Source organism: Trichosurus vulpecula, chromosome 2 (assembly GCF_011100635.1).
Source record: "Trichosurus vulpecula isolate mTriVul1 chromosome 2, mTriVul1.pri, whole genome shotgun sequence".
NCBI lineage: Eukaryota > Metazoa > Chordata > Mammalia > Diprotodontia > Phalangeridae > Trichosurus > Trichosurus vulpecula.
The window spans coordinates 328,723,535-328,741,281 of NC_050574.1; the positions used below are offsets into that span (position 1 = coordinate 328,723,535).

At 43.0% G+C, this 17,747-nt stretch overlaps 1 protein-coding gene across 2 annotated transcripts in view; it reads left to right on the top strand.

The window, feature by feature from the left end:
- The first annotated feature begins 2,763 nt into the window (after window positions 1-2,763).
- TFRC (transferrin receptor) overlaps window positions 2,764-17,747 on the top strand; it is a 30,127-nt gene continuing 15,143 nt past the window's right edge. The window contains exons 1-7 of one of the 2 annotated variants that reach the window (XM_036747900.1): window positions 2,764-3,140; window positions 9,057-9,124; window positions 10,068-10,278; window positions 10,834-11,053; window positions 15,797-15,943; window positions 16,140-16,242; window positions 16,933-17,055. In XM_036747900.1, the coding sequence (XP_036603795.1) occupies window positions 9,089-9,124; window positions 10,068-10,278; window positions 10,834-11,053; window positions 15,797-15,943; window positions 16,140-16,242; window positions 16,933-17,055 (840 nt within the window). In that variant the 5' untranslated portion in view covers window positions 2,764-3,140; window positions 9,057-9,088. Of the gene's footprint in view, window positions 3,141-3,842; window positions 4,039-9,056; window positions 9,125-10,067; window positions 10,279-10,833; window positions 11,054-15,796; window positions 15,944-16,139; window positions 16,243-16,932; window positions 17,056-17,747 lie in introns of those variants that run through there. The other variant, XM_036747899.1, reaches the window with a different exon arrangement.

Sequence of the window (17,747 nt, forward strand, 5' to 3'; positions counted from 1 at the left end):
CCTTAATCCTGATCAAAATATCTATACCCTAGCCCATTATTGTCCGTCATTTCCATCACCCCAGACCACCCCTCAATCCCTCCCACAACCTTTGTGTATATAATCTCCATCTTGCCTCCATGAAGGTGGTCAGATCCAATCTAGCTCAGATTGATCTGGCCCTCTTTCCTTACAGGCGTCGCAAGGGGTGGGATCTCTTGGGGCAGGCCTATTTGGCTAACTCTTAATAAACTTTATCTTTTCCCTTGGCTGAGAAGCTTGAGTCGAATTCTTTCGGCAGGACCCGGTATGTTGGTACTTTGGGGTGTCGAGCACCCCTCACCCCAAACCCTCTTCATAAGTATTGAGGCAGAGCATGGCCTCTTTACCTAGTCAAAAATTTTAACAAACACATAAATAAAAATGACCTGAGAAGGGAAGACCCTCGGGTTTCTGGTCCAAACAGAAACAATTGCTGATTACTTTCATTCTGAGCCACTGCGCCTGAGATCTATTGTTGGCCAATCATTGAGAAGTAGAGTGATTTGGGTTTAAGACTGCTTTTTAAGGTTAAAAAAAAAAAGGTTTCAGAGATTAAAATTCACATTCCCTTTGGGCAGAGTATCCACAGGTAAGGGTGTGATACCTTATGTGGACTGAGGGAAGGGAATGAAAGAAAGAAAGGAAGGAAGGAAGGAGGGAGGGAGGGAAGGAAGGAGGGAAGGAGGGAGGGAGGGAAGGAAGGAGGGAAGGAGGGAACCTATGTTGCCCAACTGGCCAGTTCCAGTTTGGTGCCCAGTGGGCAGCTCCTTTTCTACTCATCAGGGTTATGGAGAATAGCAGATGAGTGAGGAAGAGTGAAGAAAAAATGGGCCATACTTAAATTGTGAAAGGCTTTATCTGTCAAATGGGAGGAGTTTGCATTTTATCCTCAAGGTAATTGCGAGCCATTGAAGCTCCTTTTACCTAAGAAGGAGATAATCAGACCTGCATTTTAAGAATGTAATTTGGCAATTGTGTGGAGAATGGATTAGAGAAGAGAGGGATTGAATTCAGGGGGAGCAGTTAGGAGGCTATTTCAAGAATAGAAAGAAGTGATAAAGACTTGGACTGGGGTGGGTGTTGATAGAAAAAAAAGGGATAGCTGTAAGAGCTATTAAGGAGATGGAATCAACAGGACCGGATTACTGGTTAGAAGGGAGTGAGGGGGCAGCTAGGTGGCAGTTGAGTAGAGAACCTGTCCTGGAGTCAGGAGAACCAGAATTTCAATATGGCCTCAGACACTTGACACATTTACTAGCTGTGTGACCTTGGGCAAGTCACATAACCCCACTTGCCCTGCCTTCCCCTCTCCAAAGGAAAAAAAAGAAGGGAGTGAGAGTGGGGAGATGAGGATGGCTGCATTGTAGTTATTGCAAACCTGGGCTGTTACAAGGGTGGTGGTGTTCTGCATAGAAACAGAATAGTAACGAGGAGGGCTAGATTTCAGGAGAAAGACAAGTTCTGTTTTCAATGTTGAGTTTGAGATGTGTATAGGACATCCAGGTGGAGATGCCCAGCAGGCGGTGGGAGATGAGAGACTGGAATTTAGGAAAGAGGTGAGGGCTAGATTGGGGAGTCACCTGCATAGAGATGATGGTTCAATCAATAGGAAATGATGAGGTCACCTAGAGAGACAATAGAAAGATGGCCCAGGACAGATTTCTGGGGTAGAGATGACCTTGTTCAAGGACATTTTGATCAGTAACGTTGTTGTGCAGTCACATCTGACTCTTCATGGACCTATGGACCATAGCACACCATTATTGTCTATGGGGTTTTCTTGGCAAAGACACTGGAGTGGTTTACCATTTCCTTCTCCAGTGGATTAAGGCAAACAGAGCTAAGTGACTTGCCAGGGTCACACAGTTAGTAAGTGTCTGAGGCAGATTTATACTTGGGTCTTCCCGTTTCCAGGCCTAGTGCTCTATCCACTGATCCACCCAGCCAGAAAGGCATAAAACATGGAAAAATATGCTTGCCAGGGGTGTTCATCATTGTCACGGAAGAGATTCAGCTCAGAATCCAACTCAGAGACATTTCCTATAGGTTACAAAGTTCTTTAAGTGTTCCTGTTTGTGTGTGATGTTGAGCTGGTTACATTAAATTCCGGAACACTGCAGACTCTTGGGTGAGACCTGTAATCATTCAAAAGAGTTTGGCTTAACTATCCACACAAGAAAAACCAGATGGAAGAAGAAATTAGGCGGACAACCTAAGGAGCTTGTCCATCAGTATTTATAATGCATATATAGCCTCGGAAGTTCTGAAAGTTTGTATGGAAGGAGGAAAATCAAGTTGAGAAGCATTAATAAACGTTTTGTATAATGTATAATCAGCACCCACACTGTTTGCCTTCTCAAGCAGCAGGGAGGGGGAGAATTTGGAACTCAAAATTTAAAAAAATGATTGTTAAAATTTATTTTTAAAATGCAATTGGGAAACATTTAATGAAATAAATAAAATACAAACAAGGAATGATTCAAAGAACATTAGTTATATAGTATTTTTTTAAAAGCACTTATTAAGCACCTACTATGTGCCAAGCACAATCCAACTTTTAGAGAAATCTTGGACCTCAAGGTCTCAAGAATTCAACCCTGGCACGGTCTGATTTTGCACGGTAGACCTTGGACCCCCGGTCTAAGAGGTCTACTACACGTGCGAGCTCCAGCAGCGCCAAATCGCATCTCCCACTCCGCTTGACGGTTGCACACGGACACGTGGTGGGCCGGCCGGGGGGGCGTGACTCTAAGGGCAGAGGAAGGAAGAGCGGCGCCGGGCCGTGATCCTCCAGGATCTGCCCCCACCCCGGCAGCCGTTTGGCGCCTTTTCTCCTCCGTGCCCCAGGCGCCTCTGGGCGCAGTGGGAGGGAGGGCTCTGTGCCTAGGCTTCGCTCGCGCTGCACCTCCCAGCTCCCAGGCTTTTGCCTCCCCCCCACCCCCCCCCACACCGCTGAGGGGTTTGGGAGAGAAGTGCGTACGTGATAGAGGAAGTGACGTGAAAACCGTCTGGCATAAAGGCGGTGGAGTGCTCGACTCCGGCGTTCAGCGGGCTCTGGCGGCGCGGTGGGTACCGTTCATCGGCGTGGCGGCCGCGGCATCGGCGGAGGACGTTCTGAAGTGAGTGACGTGAAGGCGAGGGCTACCTGCGCCTCCCTCTCCCCATCCCAGGGTCTCCCCTCCTGCTCTCCGGTCTGCGGGGATGAGCGTAGCCGGCTTCCCGTTCTCCTCCCCCGTTCCTGCTTTTTTCCCCAGTCCTTGTCCCGGGGCAGCCGAGGCTCGGGGGATGCAGCGAGGGGTTTTCCAGGGGGAGCCGGAGAGCTGGACCGGACCTCTCCCCCACTCCCCACCCCGTCCCCCATCCTCCAGCCCTGGGGGTTGGAGCGCGCGCGCCTCACGGAGCGCACTGCAGGTGCATGGGGGCGCCCCCGAAGCGTCCGCACGATCCTCGCCGGGCACGCGTGGGCTTGCGTGCGCTGTGCGTGGTAGTTGCTCCGAGGTGCCGGCTCTTCCCTTCACCCTTTGCCTTCCCCCCCCCACCCACACTGCCCCCGAGCTTTCTTCCATCACCCTCCTATGCCCAAGCCTCCGAGATGCGTGCTTTTCCCGACTGCTTCCCCCACACCCCGGCCCCTGATTTTAATGGCACTGAGGCCCCCGCAGTTGAATAGGAGTCGCCTTAGGCTCCGTGGCCCTTGCGTGAGAGGCGAGAACGAGGCCCCCTGCGGTCCCTTCTGGCCGGTAATGCAGCAACTCGTTTTGCCTGCTCGTTCTGGAGCACGTGGCCGCAGCTGCAGGAAGTAGCCTCGGGGAACGAGTGTCAGATTCCGCGAAGTGACCTTGAGCCCTGAGCCTTGCACTTCCCGGGGCTCGGGTGGCCGCCCGGTCCTCCTGGGAAGGAGCGAGGCTGCCGCGCGTAGTCCGGGCTGGGGGATTGCAGCCCGCGCAGGAGGACCGCGGCATGTTCGCCCGTGCGTGCGTTTTTGCTGAACTTGGCTCCTGGGTCTGATGATCTCAGGTTGTACAATTTAGGGCCCTTGGAGCCTCGGGCTGGAAAGTCCGAGTCTCCATTAAAACCACTTTAATAGTAGAGTTTGATTTCTCTGCTCATCCGTTGCCCGGGGTGGGGCCGTGAAGGGAGCTGGGCGATCCACGGGTGAGGACTCGGGGTGTCCTCGGCTCTGTGCTTTGGGAAACCTCTGTGGTCCCTCCCTGGCTATTTGGGTTAGAATTCATCTTCCATGTTTGGCCGGGAAAGAAAGGCCTGTTCATATGTGGAGAATAGGGGGCCTGGTTGGAGGTATTTGGGGTTTCAGTTTTTTTAAGTTGGAAGACCCTGGCCGGCACCTTGGAGCGTAAGTGGGGGGCGGGAGGTGCTTTTCCCACTACCGCGCACAGCTTTTATTTCTCTTACTCAGGATTTTGCCAGTGACTTTGAGCCAGGTCACCTAAGCTTGTTATTAGCCCCTTGTAAAATGGCAACCCTTTAATTACTACTGGAATTTTAAGTTTTTTGAGTAGTTTGAATTTCATGAACTAAAGGGCATCCCCAGGACAAAGTGTTTTTTTCCCTATATCAGAACCTAAGATCTTGATACTGCAGTTTCAGTCAGCTTGCAAAGTAAACATAAGCCAATGGCTGAAAATCTGTACCTTGTACCTTTTAGTTTTTTTATAGGGTGAGGAGAAAAACTTTCTTTCTTTGACAGAGCATAGTTGCTATCTCCGGATGGCCTTAGGGAAAGTGGAAAAAAAGAGGAAGCCGGCCCTTGACACCTGATACCTTTCCTTCTGGCTTTAGAGATGGGTTTGGAATACAAGATGCTGATTCGGTGATCTCTGGTAGCCCAGAAATTCGACCTCATTGACCATGAAACAAAAGTTGACATCCTTTTATCCCGGCCTGCTTCTTCTAAATTGAGAATTGTGCCTTCAGTAGTAGTGTACCGCAGAACTCCCACGCGTGTACCTGTGTAATAGAAACAGCGGGGGTTATACCCTTCATGGAGAACGTTGCCCATGACTCGCGTGGCAAAACTAGCCCGATGGGAGCAAAGCCAGAGTCATCAGCTGGGGTTGGGAAAGTTCATTTTACATAAATTGTTGTACCCCAAATAGGAGTTACTTGCTACTAACGTATCTATGCAGAACAGGGATTGTTTCATTTTTGTTTTGTTTATGCCCAGCCTCTAGCACAGAGCTGAATAAGGACTCAGTAAATTAGATTGCTTCTTGATCCATAATCTGAAATGGAATGTTGTTACATAGTAGTCTTTTTTTTCCTCATTTTTAATAATGACATCCAAACTATAAATAGAAGCTAGTTATTACTAGGTATAGGAGCCCCATCCAAGATCTCCAGCATATTTCCAAGCTGGTCTGTCAGTCTGATTTGCTAGGTTGTGACCTTCCAGTGGTAATACAAGACAGTAGTACAGTGGGGCAGATTTGGGTCACTCGAATGACCAGACTCAAAAGGTTTGATGGCTGACACTGACTTAGAAGAAGGCTCTGCCAAATGCTCCCAACTGTCCTAGACTCCAAGTTATGGAATACTTTTAATAATGACTTGGTTAGAGATAGAGCCTTAAGACATGCTTATCAAAATTTTCAAACAGACTAATATGTTGAATGACAGATCTGCAGACTGTAGTCAGTTGAAAAACTTGAGTAATAACATTGTGACTTGAAAAACAAATGTCATGATATTCTCTCTACAGTAAGAAGTTTAATAGTTGGATAGCTCTGTATTCTGCCCTGATCAGACCAGGTCTGGAATATTGTGTTTATTTCTGAGTGCTTCACTTTAGGAAGATCTAGAGTGATTCCAGAAGAGAGTAACCAAGATGGTGAAGAAGAATGAAGACCATGTCATAAGGAGCTAGGGATGTATAGCCTGGAGAAGTACAAGGAATGTAGGGGGGTGGGGTAGAGTGTGTGAGAATGTGGTAATTATGTAAAGGAATGCCATGGTACACAAAAAGGATTGGACTTAAGAACTATATAAATGTAAGTTACTAATCCTGACCGAGTATTTTGTTCTTTTTGTCCCTAGAGAACACAAGTGTAGAAATAGGGTGGGGATGGATTGCAGTCAGGTTCCTAACAGAGCTACTACCTTCATTAGCTAAGGTTTCTGTCACTACAGCTCTCCACACAAAGGCTGAGTGACCGCTGATTGGGATTCCTGTGGTTTCTGAGGTACCTTTCCATTTTTTAGTTCCAGTGATATGGCACAAACCATGAGTCTTTCCAGAGTACTTTTTACTATGACACTTGGCCAGTTTTATCAGCCAAAAGTGTTAACTTCTGTGCTGCAGAACTGAGGAAAATGGCTACGTAATTAAAGGTGTGGTGACTCTTGAGCTTCTGGCACTGGAGATTTGGTCTCTGGAGGGGATGCGATAAGTCGCTTCCCAGAAGAGTAAGAGAATATGCTTCTAGGAATTGCATTTCTTACTTCAGCTCTGGTTTTTCCATTTCCCCTTTAATGTTCTTTGGAAAATGACCTTGATGGCCTTTCTAGCGTATGGGCTCTTAGGAGTTGTGGACACTGTCTCTAATTTACTTTATAGCCAAGTGAGATATATATTTATAGTATACACTATGTATTCGCTGGTAGTTTGAGAACTACCTGAAATAACTATGGTATCAAACCATTAAACTTCAGAAGTTGTAGAATTCTTCAATTTTAAAATAAAACTTCTCAAAATACAGTTTTTAAACAGCTCATTGGTATGTCAGTCATGACCTAACATCAGATAACCATGAAGAGCCGTATATGTCAGAGCTATAATTTTAAAAATACATGATAGCTTGCCCTTAAAATTTATCCACAGTGAATTATAAATAGGCGCTATCTTGGCTGAATTTTTGTTATTCCGTCAGTCTGTAAGTATTAATTTTGGCAGGGCAGGGGGAGGTAGTATACACAATTCTTGCCTTCAGGGTGCTAGTGTCCTCTTTATCTGGAAGCCATTTAGGGCCCTTGATGAGTCCTGTCCGGCTCTTCTTGACCCCATTTGGGATTTTCTTGGCAAAACATACTAGAGTGGTTTGCCGTTTCTTTCTCCTGGTCATTTTACAGATGAAGCAGGTGGATTAAGTGACTTGCTCAGGGTCACACAGCTAGTGACTTTCTGAACTGATTTGAACTCCGGAAAATGAGTCTATCCACTGTGCCACCTAGCTGCTCTGAAGCCCTTACATCATTTTTAAAATATCCATTAACGTTTAGGTGAGATTGTCTTCATGGGGACGGAAGGGCTTCTAATTTAAAAAATATCTTGAGCAAAGATACCAGAGAGTAGCTTGGTCTTGGTCCTCTCTTGATTGCAGAAGTTTTCTGGCATTCAACTATCATCTCTGCAGATAATTCCCAGATCTACAAATTCAACCCTTATCACTCCTCTGAGCTCCAATCCTACATGCCACAGGCTTATCCCGGTCCATCGTCTTGTTCCCTAAGTCCACCCTTGCACGTGATTTCTCCTGTTTTTGTGGAATGTACCAATGCTCTTCTAAGCATGCAGGTTTGTAGCCCAGGAGTCAACCTCACTTCTTCATTCTCAATCCCCGAAATTACTAAGTCTCAATTCTTTCTCCATGTTAACATTATTATAATAACCTTGATCCAGGCCCTTGTCACCTTGACAGCGCTTATCACTGTAACCTCAGCAATAGGCTCCTTATTGATCTTCCTGCACCTGCTCTCCTCTTTCACACTGATACTTCTAAAGCATAGGTGTGGCCCGGCAGTGACCTCCCGTACTCAAACTTAAGTGTCCTCAGAATAAAATCTAAACTCCTGTTTGGCATTCGAAGTCCTTTACAATTTGCCTTTTCAGGCGGATGACACATTTCTCCTCTTGTTTGCTCTGTATCCCAGCCAAATTGGCCTACTTGATTTTACCCAAATGGAACATTCTGTCTGTCATCCCTTCTCAGCCCTACATCCCCACTTCCCTTCAAGGGTCTGTTGAAGCATCGTCTAGAGGCCTTTGCTGATTATCCCAGTAGAGTATGTTCGGAGTGACTTCCCACCTTCATCTGTGTTTTACAGTTTTAAGTTGTTTTAAGTTGGTTTTATCCTACATTTGCTTACCTGTATTCTCTAGTAAGCTTCTTAAAGACAGACTTGTCTCACTTTTGTTCTTGTATCTCCAGTATATAGTAGGATGCTTCATAAATACTGCTTTGATTGGTTTGATGGCACAAAGTATGTTCTTGGTAAAATCAGTATCCCATCTCACGTATTGATATAGCACAGGTTGGCATAGGAAATTAAATGGGAATTTTTGGAAAGTTTTGTGGAAGCTGCAGGTGACACAGAAGTTTAGAAACTGAGAAATGGATAAAATATGTACAGTATAGCCAATATGACCAAAACACCCCATAAAAGAAAAAAAGATCAGACTCATCTGGTACAAAGAGTGGGCCAAAATTTTATGTGGATTTTCCAGATCTTTGGGGTGCCACATCCCTAACCCCTGTGATGTGGAAGGGATAGCTATATAAGAGATTATAGAAGGGAAGGTTGCATTGCAAGGTAGAATTGTACCAGGTTGCCTAGCATTCAAAGCCCTTGAGTTTGAACTTGGTAGGCAGTGGGGGAGCCATTGTAGGATTTTTGAGAAGTTGAGTGACCAAGGTAGATTTTTATCCTTTTAATATATCTTAGAGCAAATGAGGCATTGTTGGGGAAGATCTCATGGAACAAAGCAATAGGATCCTAAGCATTCCTGATTAAGCTTCTCTCCTAAATAGTGATGGCTGACTGTCCTTGTTTCATGACTCATCTTACTTTGCTTGTTTAAAGAAAAGTGGCACATTGTCTTCACATTGAACGGTATAATGGTGTAAGAAACAAAGATGAAGGAAAAAATAAATGCATAGAATATCCTTAATCATGTTCATGATTTTATTTAAATAGGTGCTAAGATCTGGCATAGGAACTAAGATAATTGAACCATAGGCTATTAGTAGTCATCACCTTAATTATGTAACTTAATAACTCCTCTTATTCTACCTTATTAGGTTATTGGAGCAGTTGGTATAGAAGTTCAGTTATGATGGACCATGCCAGATCAGCAATCTCCAACTTGGTAAGATTTATGTTACACATGTTCTTTGTGAGTCTTAAAAAGCGTGAAATACATAAACTCATGGCTTTTTAAGCTCTTCAAGATTTGGCCACAGTCTAATCTTTCTGGGTTCATTTCGCTGTACATGATTGTCCATTACAGTAGTCCACAGACCAGCCACGCCAGTGTTTTCTCTGGTCCCCATTGCAGTATTCAGCTCGTGCTGTGACTTTGAACCGGCCTCTCATGCCTCAAATAATGTCCTTATTTCCACCTATTGAGTTACCTCCTTCCAAGACACAGCTCAGACACTTCCTTCTGTAGGAAGCCTTTTCTCGTCTCTCCTCACCACCTGGTCTTTATTCTTTTATACTTAGTATTTACATGGTATCTCCCTTGATAGAATGTTTGCTTCTTGTAGGAACTAATTTTGTCTTGGTATCCCCAGGGCCAATAGAGCACAGTGCCTGACCCATTAGTAAATGCTTCTTAATAAGCATGGCTATGACCGTAGTGATAAAACTAGGAAGAATATCAAATGTTACCACAACCGCTTCAAGCAAATTTTTTTCTAAGTTGTGATGAAACTTTGGGTTCTGAGGCCCAACTCCTCCTTCAAAAGGTGATTATTCTAGAATAGGTTTAATCAGAGCACTTTGCTGTAAAAGCCTTGAATGTAAGACATAATGTCTAAAAGAAAAACACCTTCAGCTCATGTTTCAGCAAAGGAACTCGTAACAAGGGGTAGGAGATGTACAGATGAAAGTCTATAAAGGACAGGACTGGTATAACTAGAATAATGAGAGAGGAGCCAGTTGGAGACATGTTTTAGGTATGTGTAGGTAGGAGAGAAATTGAATTGAGCCTAAATAAAAGTATTCTTGAATTCACGTGCTTTCCCCTTTCTGATGTGACTCCTAATTCCTTTTCATCCTCTTTTTATCTGTTTCTCTTTAAACCTTAGTTTAGTGGAGAACCACTTTCATATACACGCTTTAGTTTGGCCCGGCAAATGGATGGTGACAGCAGTCACGTGGAAATGAAACTGGCTGCAGAAGATGAAGACAGTGGTGAAAGCACCATAGAGAATAATCGTCCCCATGTCGTCAAAAAAAAAACCGTTGGTGGAAACATCTGCTTTGGGCTTATTGCCATTACGATCTTTTTCTTGATTGGTAAGGAGAAGGACCCTTAGAAGGCATCAAATCATCCATCATTCATCCTTTTTTGTGCCAACCTTCTGCTTTGTGAAGCTAACTCTGGAGTAGGTTTCACTGAGACGGTAGTGTTATAGAAAATATAAGACCAGGAATTGTGTCCTGGCTCCATGTATGGCATTGGTAGGTGAAAAGCAGTTTATCTGTATAAAATGTTATCCTAGGTAAATGTGATCTGTTCCACTACTAAAGTTGAATCAAAGATCAGTCAGTGGTATTTAAATTATAAGACCAGTGAGACCTTTTGGTAAGTTTTTGTTTTGTTTTTATTTTTGGTTTGGCTTTGGGCTTGTCACCATTTTAAGTAAATGTTAAAAGCAATAACTTAGGCGGTATTTAGTTTTTTAAAAATATCAATTACACATTTGTCTGTTAACTCATTTTTAAACTGAGGATTAGATGACCCACAATCCCTCGTAGCTGTGACATTTTATGAATAGGGTTATATGACTAGGGGAAGATTTTAGTAGTGTTGGAACTATGCCTCAGAGAGCAACTCTTGTTCATCCTTAGGATTTATGGTCGGCTACTTGGGTTATTGTAAACAGCTAGAAAACAATGTTAAATGTTCGAATGGTTCCAGTGGAGGAACAGAGCAAACTCAGGAAGATGAAAAGGATGATTCCCCAGGAGACCTTCCATTCCTGGAACCTCAACCTGCATTATCTTGGAATGACCTGAAAAGAATGGTGTCAGAGAGACTGAATGCTGGAACTCTTGATGACACAGTCAGGTAAGAACTTGGCAATATTGAGTTCTGGTTTAAGATCTAAGTTGGGTCTGTTTCTTATCTTGTACGAGACCCATTAAAATAAACGGATAGGATCATTTTCAGGTATGAAGTGCCTTCTACAGTAAAACTTTATAAGTTGCATTCCCTGCGTCTAGCATAATCCTTTGCACATTGTAGATGCCAAGTTGAATTAATAAAATTAAGAATTAAGGTGCATTCTAATGGAGATTAGCACTTATATTTTGCTTGCTATTTTGGTTAAGCATTGTGAAGTATGAAAAAGTACTGTGGGGATTCAGAATAATGCTTTTTATTTCCCAGAGAGAGCTTTGTTTAGGCAGAATTCGATCTTAGGTGGACAGAGATTTCCCCAGGTAGAAATGGAAAGCTAAACAAGGCAGGAGGATAGGAAAATAGCAGGCATATTTAGGGGAACTGTGAGTAGTTCTGGGGAGTAGTGGGAGACTTAAAAGTAGAGAGCCTTGACTACCAGGCTAAAAAGTTATGTATTTATAGGTTTTATTGGTAGGTAGTAAGGAAGCCTTAAAGACTTGGGAAGGTGAGTGACATCATCAGAGCTGAAGTGTTTTTTAGATAATAGAGCTATTGATAATATAGCAATAGTACAGTGAGATAGAGAATAACTTCCTGAACTAGGCAGAGAAAGAAAGAATTGGTGAGAAAAGACCTGACAGGGTGGTGGTCATTTATCAAAAATAAGGATGTAAGAGGGACAGACCTGCGTAGGAATGAGTCTGCAGTTTAGACATTGAAATCCTAATGAAATGCTCCATGTAGGCATTTATCCGTAGTTGGAAATGTGTGACTAGAGTGGAAGAAAGTGTTCAGACCAGCAGTATATTGGGGTGACCCACATAGAAGGGATGACTGTAGCAAGGAAAGCCAAAGGGCCATCTTAAAATGCCTGTGCTCTCAGGGCCTGGGGAAATCTCACATTGAAAGGCCCTAGAAACAATACCATTTCACAGAAGCTAAGGACAGACTTTCAAATCTTAAACATTTAGGATAAAAACCTGAGGCATTGGGCTTGATTAGAATGGTAGGGACAAAAACCAGGTTGCAAGTATTAATGCTGTACCTAGTATGGTATGTGGGCTAGTCAATGTCCTATGTGAGGAGCAGGAAAAGCAAGTTGGAGAGAACGTAAAGGATGGAGGTTTAAGGGCCTTCACTGTCACCCCACCACCACCTCCTGGTCCTATGGTATAGTTATACTGAGGGAGGGGGGAGATGGGGCTACAACAATGTTGCTAGCAGCTACTATGGCTGTGTAAGACCAACTACAAGAGCTCATAGAAGGGCCGCCAACACAGCTTCTTTGATCTGCTTTTCGAAGGAAAGCAACTTTAAGGGGTTAACAATCTTACTTTAAATAAACATGTATCATTCACTTAGTTCGGGGGGGAAAGGCAGCACCCTGAACTTCAGGGCAAATACAAATTACAAACAGACCAGACGTCGTCTGATCAAATCACTATAGTTACCAGAGAAGCTCCAACATCTGGGTTTTAAAGCTTCAGGGGGGCTATTTCAACGGCTTGCCCAGAGTCTTGTCTCCCACACTCTTTCAATGAGTGTACCCCCAAAAGTGAAATGCTAACCTTCCAGTACATACACCTGTTCAGGGCCCTGAGGGCTTGAGGTTCACCATCCAGGTTGTGGGAAAGTTAATCATTAATACTATATCATATACTTTGTTTCCAACCAATGACTCCAAGACGTTAAAAAGTCCCACTTTACCTGCCGCATTCAAACAAAGGCTAGACTCGTCAAAGGTGCTTGACAGTCTTAGCATCCCAAAAGAAAACAGCAAAAAGTCCTGCCCTGATTACCATTACACGCGGACATGAATTGGGAGGTTGTTGTAGTAGTTTAGGGGGGAAGTGGTGAGGTCTGGAACCAAGGTGGTGGCTGTGGATGTGGAAATACAGAAATGGCAAGGTTTGGCAGGCAACTGGTTGGATATTGTGAGATATGACAGCAGAGAGGCAAATATAACACCAGGGTCATAAGCCTGGGAATTTGGAAGAATGGTGACCTATGACAGGGGTCTTAGGAACTTTTTGGACTTGTTTGGCCTTTGTTTTGAAATGTCCAATGGATGGCTAATGGTGTAGGATTACAGACCTTGGGAGCCTGTGGACTGGATAGATACAAAGAGATGATGTGAGCCATGGGAGAAAAGCTGAGCCTTGGGGACAGTTAAGTAGCATGTAAATAAGAACACAAAAGAAACTGAAAAAGAGCTGCCAGGCAGAGAAGAAACAGGAAAGAACCCAGAAAAGGAAGTGGAGAATGTCCAATGTCCAGCACAGCACCTCGGCCTAGGGGAACCAAGGACCATCGGGAACATTTATCAGTAACTCTGGAGAGAGCATTTTCAGTTGAATGATTGTTGGAAGCTAGATTTCAAAGGTGTAGGGAGTCAGGAGAGGAAAGAGAGGCAAAGTCTTTTTCTAGGAGTTTGGCTGAGAAAGTGAGTTATAATTGAGGTGGAAGTAGGGTCTGGAGAAGGAAAGGCTATGTTTTTGATGGGCTCAGTTAAGGAAGCGGTAGGTAGGGAGAAGATAAGGTGAAAGAGCATGATTGAGGGGGGCAGTCTGCTGGAGAAGAGTCTGCTGGGTTCAAGGGTTTTGAGATGAGGAAATTCTGGGCAAATGGCCTGTTTTCTCCGTAAAACTAAGAAGTGAGGTCCCCAGCTGAGAAGATGGGAACATGGAAGGCTTGAAGGGATGGTTTAGATAATTTTTGTGAGCAGTGAAAGAGAATTCCTTAGAGAGAACAGAATAAAAAGATAAGTGTATCTAGTAAGCACTCTTGTGTGATTTCCAACAGCTCTGAAGAAAAGATCAAATAAAGAAAAGTTCTACAGTCGACAAAAGTGCTATACAAATGATCCGGTAGAACACCCTGTGGGCAGCTAGGTGATGCAGTGGATAGACCTCCAGGCCTTCAAGTCAGGAAGAATGGAGTTCAAATCCAGCCTCAGACACTTATTAGCTATGTGACCCTGGGCAAGTCACTTAATCATTCTTTGCCTCAGTTCCTCATTTGTAAAATGGGGGCATAGTGGAGAAGGAAATGGCAAACCACACCAGTATCTGTCAAGAAAGCCTCATGGGATGGGGGGGAAGGTCACAACTGACACAACTGAAAATGGAGACTGAATTCCCTTTAGACCATTAGAACTCCCAAATATAAAGTCCAGATTCATGTTCAATTTTCTAGGCTCTACAGGTTATCAGTCAAACTTCTATCACTGTTTATTTACTGTATACACATACTCATCCATTTATTCATCTATTTGCTTACCCACCCACACCTGCCCCTGTTCTTCAATGTCCTACAAGGCCAAACTGCTAAATGTACATTCTCTTAAATTACTGTTGCATGTTGAGGCAGTCTGTACACCCCATTTGACGTGTTATACATGTCATACAAAGCACATCTCTTAAGTCATTCTGTGAAAGAAAACAGACCAAAAACCCCAAAGAACAATAAAGAAAAACTATTTTTCATCTGCATTCAGGCTGTACCAGTTCTCTCTGGAGATGGACAGCACCATTCATAAGTCCTACAGAATTGTCTTGGGATCATTGTATTGCTGAGAATCGCTAAGTTATTCGTATAGGTCATCACACCGTACTAGTTTATGTCATATAAGTATATTCAGCTAGTTTAGGGTTTAAGTTGTTCATGTCTACAGGGCTAAGTACCTATCAGGAATCTTGGTAGATCATGGCAGGCAATTAAATACTTGTTTAAGAAAAGTTCCATCATTTCACTACTCCAGGAGCCTCAAACCATTATGCAAAATAGATATTACAATTGAAGATTTTCTTTATAGTTTTAAGTTACACCTCTAGTTTAAAGTAAGATTGAATTATAAAGGCTTAATGCATAAGCTAATTAGTGTAAACTACAATACTTAATACAGGAATACAAATAGAGAAAATGAGAGCCTTTGTCTAGGAACTCAGAGTCTAACTTGAAGAAACAAAACGAAGGATGCTTAAGGTGAACTAGCAGGTCAGGTAAAAATGGGCAGGAATCTGGAGGCCCAGCAGCCTCAAAGACAGGTAAGATCCAGAGGACTTTAGTGACAAGGTGATGGTAAGGCCTGGGGATCCTCTAGCTGACTGGGAGGCAAGCATGTCAGTGTGTCAGCTATGGAATCTGGGGGGCCCTGGAAGAGGAGTCTAGATGCAGAGGAATTGAAGAGGGTGTTAAAGAAGACATTCTGGACATTATAAGGAGATGACAGTTGGCAAATTGGCTACTCTTGTTAGTAGAATAGCAAGCACATTTTGTCTAGCTAATAAGGAATTATATTACAACTAAAACTAGGTAGTTTTAGAAATCTGTAACTTGACTTTTGGGGATTGACAGTAGAAGATGATCTAAAACTGATCCGGAGCTCTGAATATTCCATCTACTCTGAATTTCTCCACCTGCTCCTATTTTAAAAGAGATGAGAATGTAATTAGTAATTAGGCTAATACAACCTTAAAAAAATATGGAGAGGTAATGACTGAACAAGGTGACTCTGCCTGTGGAAAAAAAGGCAGTTCCAGTGGGGTGGTGAAGGTTGAGGCAAGTGACACTGTGGAATAAGTGTTGTGTGAACCCATTTTCAAGAACTTGAGTTAGTCTCAGATGATTTAAATTTGCTTCATTTTTCTTCCAAAACTAAGTTGAATTTTGAATGGCCTTTCTTTCTAGCATGCTGAATAAGAAGTACCCTTCTCATGAGGCTGGCTCAAAAGAGGATGAGATGCTTGGATATTTTATTTATCAGCAGTGGAAGGACTTACAAATGAACAAAGTCTGGAAAGATAAACACTATGTTAAATTACAAGTCAAAGGCAGGTATGTTGACAGCAGTGGGGATTTTACAAAGCAGCTGCTTTAAAATGTGAAATCTTTTATCTTAAGTAACACTAACTCATACTAATAAGCCAAAATTCAATTGTAGATCATGTCAGATATTGTTATATAATCAAAACATTAATTATTTTAAAGCAACTTTATTCTTCAATGTTTTGATACAAAACTTTTTTTTTAGTGGTCCCCAGAACTCAATCACCATAGTGGATGAGAGTGGAGATAACAGTGACACTCAGCCTGTAGATGGTTATGTGGCATACAGTGACAATTCAACAGCAAATGTAAGTGAGTCATGAGGCAGAAAAGTATTCTGACCCTATTTTGTGTTGGCTTTGGTTTTGACTGTAAGAGAGCTTTTACTTTGGAAGTCTGGCAAGCCTGGCTGTCACTAGATTCATACCTCAATGTTTCCTCCTAATAACTCAGCACTTACATAAAAAAAACAATTTGTGGACAATTTGTGCTAGCTTCTTAAGGCTATATATAATGAAATGCTAGAAAGTTCTAGAATAAATAACCTAAACTTGATGGGCATGGATGTTGCACTTTTGGTGGCTCATTTCTTTCTCCTTAGTTATTCAGAAAGTAGATTTTTCACAGCACTGGTCATGGTCTGCAATAACAGAATAACCTGCTCCAAGTGGTTCCCTAGATCTTTTAATGTAAAGATGTTTGCCAGTGACTTCAAACTAATATTTCTTTAAGTTTAAACTTTCAGAAAATCTACAATTTAGTCAGATAAACTATTACTATAAAATATGCCTACGTGCTTCTTTTTAAGCATATAGATCCAGTTATACAATATTGCTGTATTCAGAGTATTGCTGTCACTCACTATTCATGATATGTGTGTTTGAGTAAATACTTTCCTTTCCCCTTTCGCACTATCACAGTAGCCTTTGACTACCAGTACAATAAAGAATTAGTTATCCTACTAAAATGGTGACTTGAAACAATTGTTTTCCTTCTAGGGTACACTAGTTTATGCTAATTATGGCTTCAGAGATGACTTCGAGAAATTGAAGTCAAGAAATATTGCCATAGATGGATCTGTGGTTTTACTTAGAGCTGGGAAGCTTTCTTTTGCGGAGAAGGTGAGTAGGTTATTAGCTAGGATAATACCAGGGTGGGAAGAACTGTTAGCAAAACAAAGAATTCTGAAGAAGTTGGAGTCCCTGCAGCCTTACATTTATTTCCTTTTTCCTTTTTGTCGATTTCTAGAACTACAATAATTTTTCATACTGGTTGGTGTTTCTTTGCTTTATTCTTGAACTGGGGCTTTGTGCCAACTCTAGGCTCAACCTTGCTATTCTTTTTGGGAGAGGTGGTTGTCCCTGGTTGGTCTTGCCCTGGATCCCCTGAGTTTCTGTGTTGCCTTTCACACCTAGAGGGACCCCCTAGATCATTGAGATTCAGAGTGCTGAATCTTCAGGGCCCTCACGGGAATTTTAAGCCAGATTTAAGAGACAAGCCCCTAGCTGGTCTTCATCTGATTATTGGCCTGCCTCTCCTTGCTTCCTGGCACTGCTAAGCTCTCCACCTTGGAGCTGTCTCAAGGGAGCCTTCTGCTGTGGTTGCCTCTGGACATAGGGCCTATCAGATTACATGTGTCCTTGGGTGGTCTCTGGCTGCCCTTAGAGGCTGCTTGTACTCGCTGGCTTTGCTTTTTCCCTTTTTCCTATTGTCCTTCGTGTCTGGCTTACTTCTTAAGCAGTTCTGTGGTGTCACTGTAGTTTCTCATTCTATTTTTAAAATTTATATAAAAAATTCTAGGCTTAAAATTCCA